The sequence below is a fragment of the Penaeus vannamei genome, chromosome 22, assembly GCF_042767895.1.
Source record: "Penaeus vannamei isolate JL-2024 chromosome 22, ASM4276789v1, whole genome shotgun sequence".
NCBI classification, from domain to species: Eukaryota; Metazoa; Arthropoda; class Malacostraca; order Decapoda; family Penaeidae; genus Penaeus; species Penaeus vannamei.
The window spans coordinates 39,387,379-39,392,378 of NC_091570.1; the positions used below are offsets into that span (position 1 = coordinate 39,387,379).

At 38.0% G+C, this 5,000-nt stretch overlaps 1 protein-coding gene across 2 annotated transcripts in view; it reads left to right on the forward strand.

Moving 5' to 3' along the window:
• Nucleotides 1-5,000, forward strand: part of dock (SH2/SH3 adaptor protein dock) — a 113,689-nt gene that overhangs the window by 107,836 nt on the left and 853 nt on the right. For both annotated transcript variants that reach the window (XM_070136965.1, XM_070136966.1), the window contains exons 4-7: nt 1-191; nt 1,202-1,390; nt 1,944-2,156; nt 2,587-5,000. The exon at nt 1-191 is cut by the window's left edge and continues 93 nt beyond it; the exon at nt 2,587-5,000 is cut by the window's right edge and continues 853 nt beyond it. In XM_070136965.1, coding sequence (XP_069993066.1) covers nt 1-191; nt 1,202-1,390; nt 1,944-2,156; nt 2,587-2,787 — 794 coding nt within the window. In that variant the 3' untranslated portion in view covers nt 2,788-5,000. The remainder of the gene's footprint in view (nt 192-1,201; nt 1,391-1,943; nt 2,157-2,586) is intronic.

The window sequence follows — 5,000 nt, forward strand, 5'->3', positions numbered from 1 at the left end:
CAGAAGAACCCACTGAAGAGGACCACACCTACACCTTAGCTGAGAATGTGCTCGATGTTGTCGTGGCGCTCTACTCATTCACCGCTCAAAATGAACACGAGCTGTCCTTTACCAAAGGGGAGCGGATGGAAATCTTGGACAGACCACCGTCCGACCCAGAGTGGTACAGAGCGAGGAATACGCAAGGACAGGTGAGGTTTCGAAGGGTTATGTAGGATCGTGTTTATCGTAGGATTGTGAATCTTTGTAGGAAATGCGTGTAAGAATAGAATGCTGGTTAATTGGTGTGAGGAAGAGATTTCATGGCGGTTTATAAAGATATGGGGCTTGTTGCCAATGGAGATTTCATTTCCTCATGAATGTTGTTATCATAGTGTCCCTCCTCCTTATTTGTTGAATGATCACCTGTATATTGTATATGTTTCTTGTAGTTAACCCATTTGAACCGGATGTTTCACTGCCATCACATGGCCCGAAATACAGGCATTAGGCTTACTTGAGGCGCACACAACACTCATGTGTGGTGATAATACTCCATGCCTCCTCTTTTATTTTCTCTTTTTCTGCATAAAGATTTTTAGCTTTTTTGTTATGTCTATATTTGCATTTGATTTACTTTATCCATGGTAATAGACTGTTTTCCTTGCATAGACTTCATATCATGTCTCTAGGTAATCCATAACTCAGTGCAATAATAATAACAACAATAAATAACATTTTGTTATTTGTGTCCTTAATTTAAAAAAAAAGAAAAGAAAACAAATCAATTTTCTGTAATACAACATGAGCATGGAAATACCATCCTCCCTGGAGCTAGTGCTCTTCCAGTCATGGCTCACATATTACACATTCCATTCTCATTTATTGCTGGAAATAATGCAAAAGCCCCTTCCTAAACTTCAAATGAATCTAATCACCCTCTTAGAGCTTTGTGCACTCAGGGTGAGTTGTTCCTGTCACCCCGGCCTTTTGCCAAAATGCTCACAGCCAGATTTTTCCACAAGGGCATGTTCATGTCACCTGACCCTAAAGCCAAATGATTTCATAGTGTGATGGTCACATTCATCCATATTGTAGAGGTTAGCTTCAATCACAACCTTGAAAATATTTATAGAGGATTTAAGGTGAGTGATAATGATACAATTTTATACATTTTAAGTAATCCCCTTATAATGAAAGAATCTTTCAAACCCTCACACAGGTTGGACTCATCCCAAAGAATTATGTTCAAGAACTCCACGAGGTTGTGGACACCCGGGCGTCTCGCTCGCGGGAACCCTCACAGACTCGCCAGCTCCCTCCTCCAGGCCCTGCCAACAGTGCCCCTCCGCCTCCTCACCCTCCAGCTACAAATGGTGGTGCACACAATGCCGATTCACACCTTGCACAGGTTGGTATGGGGGTGACAGCCTTGTTTAGGGGCAGGACTTGCGTGAAAGCAAGGCAAGTGAAGTTGGGTGTAGGTTAACATAGATTAGGAAAATATTTCTCCATGGGTTTAGTTTTCTTTCTTCTTTTTCATTCAATTTGTATTTTAGATGTAAAGTCTTCAAGAATTTTGTAAATGCTCTATTATCATATTTTTGTCACTTTGTTTCTGTAATATTCTGGGACTTTGCTAGTTCTTATTAGTTTTATATATATATATATATATATATATATATATATATATATATATATATATATATATATATATATATATATATATATATATATATATATATATATATGTATATATATGTATATATGTATATATATGTATATATATGTATGTATAAATATATATTTCAGACATGAATGAGAAGAGGTTACTTTCTCTTCTCTTTTCCTTTCTTTTTTTCTGTGAACTCCAAACAATTTTTAGCGTATGAGAAGCATCTTTCTGTAAGACACTGTAAACTATACATTGCATACACACATCTTAACAATGTGATCTTTTGCAGGGCATGCAGGGTATGAACATCAATGCCGCTGCCCCCAACACCACGGCACCATCCATGCCTCAGCCTCCCCCTGTCAGTGGTGTTCCTCCAGATAAGGGACACTTCACCACTAGAGATTGGTATTATGGGCCTATTACGCGGGCACAGTGTGATGACGTCCTCAATCAGCGTGGCCATGATGGAGATTTCCTCATTAGAGATTCTGAGACCAATGTAAGGACTGACTTTTTAGAGTATTCTAATGTTTACTTCCCGTTGGTTGGGATCTCTGTTTTACTTTTTTTATGACTAATCTTTTAGGATTTGAAATTTAGTAGTTTGATTCCAGTATCAAGTATGCTTTTTATACCATCAAAACAATCTTTGTTGAATCTCTAGATTCCTAAGATTAGAATCTAGGTATGAACAAAGGCTTTGCACAGTCAGAAAGCATTTTTTACTTTGGACTCTGAAAAAAATTGATTAATGCAGATAAAGTTATCTCAGTTTATGTTCTACTTAATGCCAGAACTGATGCATAGATTTTTAAATAATCAATGTTTCCTTTAATACCGTACATGAACTACTCTGATATATTCTTATATTAAGTAGGATTTCATTTTAGAATTTAAATTTTGTTAACCTTCGTTTCTCTCTATTACAGGTGGGAGACTTCAGTGTTTCCTTGAAAGCAGCAGGTCGTAATAAGCACTTTAGGGTCCATGTTGAAAACGGCTTTTACTGCATTGGTCAGCGGAAGTTTGCTACTCTGGACCAGCTAGTAGACCATTATCAACGATCCCCCATTTACACCAGTCAGAAAGGAGAGAAGCTCTACCTAATCCGACCACTGCCCAAAGCATAAATTCAGCAGCAACCCTTTGTGTGTGTAAGACATTAGCTCATGAACTCCCCAAGATTTTTTGCCATTGCAAGAAAAGGACTGATACCTCATGCACTCAGCCCTCTGTGGGAAAACCCCTCAGGTCACTGGGTCTGCCAAGAACAATTCAAATGTAAGGGAACCCGTTCACTCAGTGGGTCACTGGGGCTAATAAATACTTCAGTAGTTCTTCCTTCACAGAGTTTAAAAAAAAGAATATACATATATAAATTTGTGTCATATTTAATACAAGTAAAGCTCTGAAGGCCTGATGTTCATGAAAGATAAATTACTTTTGTACCTTCATATACATTAGAGCAGTTTAGTTTAGTTATTCACTGACAGCTATTGGTCTATGAAGCAGCTGACATGCAGCTTATTGGATGAGCAAACTGAAATTTTAAAATGTGGGGTATTTAAAAGTTATGGAAATGCTTCCAAATCTTTTGCTGAATGTGTAGTGTAGCACTGATAAGCTAACCAGAAATAATGCTATGTGCTCTCTGTAGCTGAAAATATCCGGATGAATGTTTATAATCACTGATTTTTCAGTGGAAAACTGTTTTTTTCCAATGTACATGGAAAGTGTTGTCCAGTCTTTATGCATTGAATGTTAACAATTAAAAAAGTGGTTCATCATAACACCATAATCTCAGCAGTGCTTGGAAATGTATGATCTGTCTCGGAAGTGGGGTGTTGCACTTCGCCAGATTCGATTGGAACAAATGTGAACAACTGGTTACAATTCCTCCATGATATTAGCTCCCACTCCTGCAGGCATATTCTGCAGAAGTGAAGAGATGTGGCCGCCTCCAGTGGTGGCCATTCCTACTACTATACTGGAGTCCATGTATTCATTCAACAAATATGTTAGTTGTAGTCTATGAATTACAGAATGTAGAAATTGCAGCCTCTTGTTATATAAGGCAGGGGTTTTCTGTCACTGAAGTATCCACAGTGAGTGCATAAAGGATGGAACCAGCATCATGTCACAGATGTATCCTGCAAATACTTAATTAGTTTCAGAGAATAGTTGCAGCAGTTTTACAGTACAGTATTAAGTGACTAAAGCACTCTTGCTGGTGGTGCTCCTGCCCTGGGTTGCAAACTTCTTGGCTGGGCAAATGATAAAGCTTGTGTGTACTAATGTATGTGCATATCAGTTCCATTTGGAATTGGTCGAAGCTTTCCTTGTTTGATTTATTTGACATTCTTACTCAGATAATGTCAGTGATTACTATAAGAATGTGTACTATGTATGCATGGTACCATAAGAGGAATGTTAAACACCAAGGGGTCAGATTAGCAAAAGCACAGTGATATTGCTTATTGGCTAAGGATGAACCCGCAGGAAACGTGTCTTAGACCAGATCATGTGCATTTCAACTCTCTTGGCTAGTCCTGGGGAGCAACAATTTGATATTCATGAGAAAATTACTTCTCAAACTTTTGTACATGGCAAGTTTTTTATCAATTTAGCTTTTAATATTAATCTAGCTTCTTATTCCCACTAGTCAGTATAGCTTGAAAGACATGGCACATTAATGGCAATCTGTGCAGCTTTTTATACTTGAGTTAACAGTTAGGTATAGATGTTAAGAGATACCAGTCATGTTTGTGTGTGAAACAATTGCGGGAAATTACTTTTTTCAGCATGAAAATATTTTGTGTAAGAGTCTGCCAAGGTCCAAATGTTGGAACTCGGCATACTTATATAGCATAAACTTGTGTAAATCTTTCTACTCCTTTATACATTGTATCTTGGTATCCTTTGCAGTTTTATTTGCAAATAACCCTCCAGGGGATCATTTTGCCTTTGTTTGCTTCACTTTTTTTGAAGTTTGTGTTCATTTTTTTTTTCTCTTTCTTTCATTTTTTTCCTCTTCTTCGTCTTCTTTGTAATTTAATCATAGAATCCTTTGCACCATAATCTCAAATCCTTATTTTCTGTGGTGTGAGAGTTTATCAGCATGCGTGTGCTGTATGTTTGTTTGTAAGTGCTAGTCATAGGCCCTGCCACTGACACTGGACTCAGCAGTGCTTTAAGCAGCCCAGAAAGAGCATCAGGTTCCAGCCTTTCACACACCTTAATTGTAACTGCAATGGTACTATGTAGCCTGCCACAGATAGTCCCTGCTTTGCCTGTAACCAAAGATTGTCCCTGTTGTGGATTCTTCTTTAACACAATGGTGTGC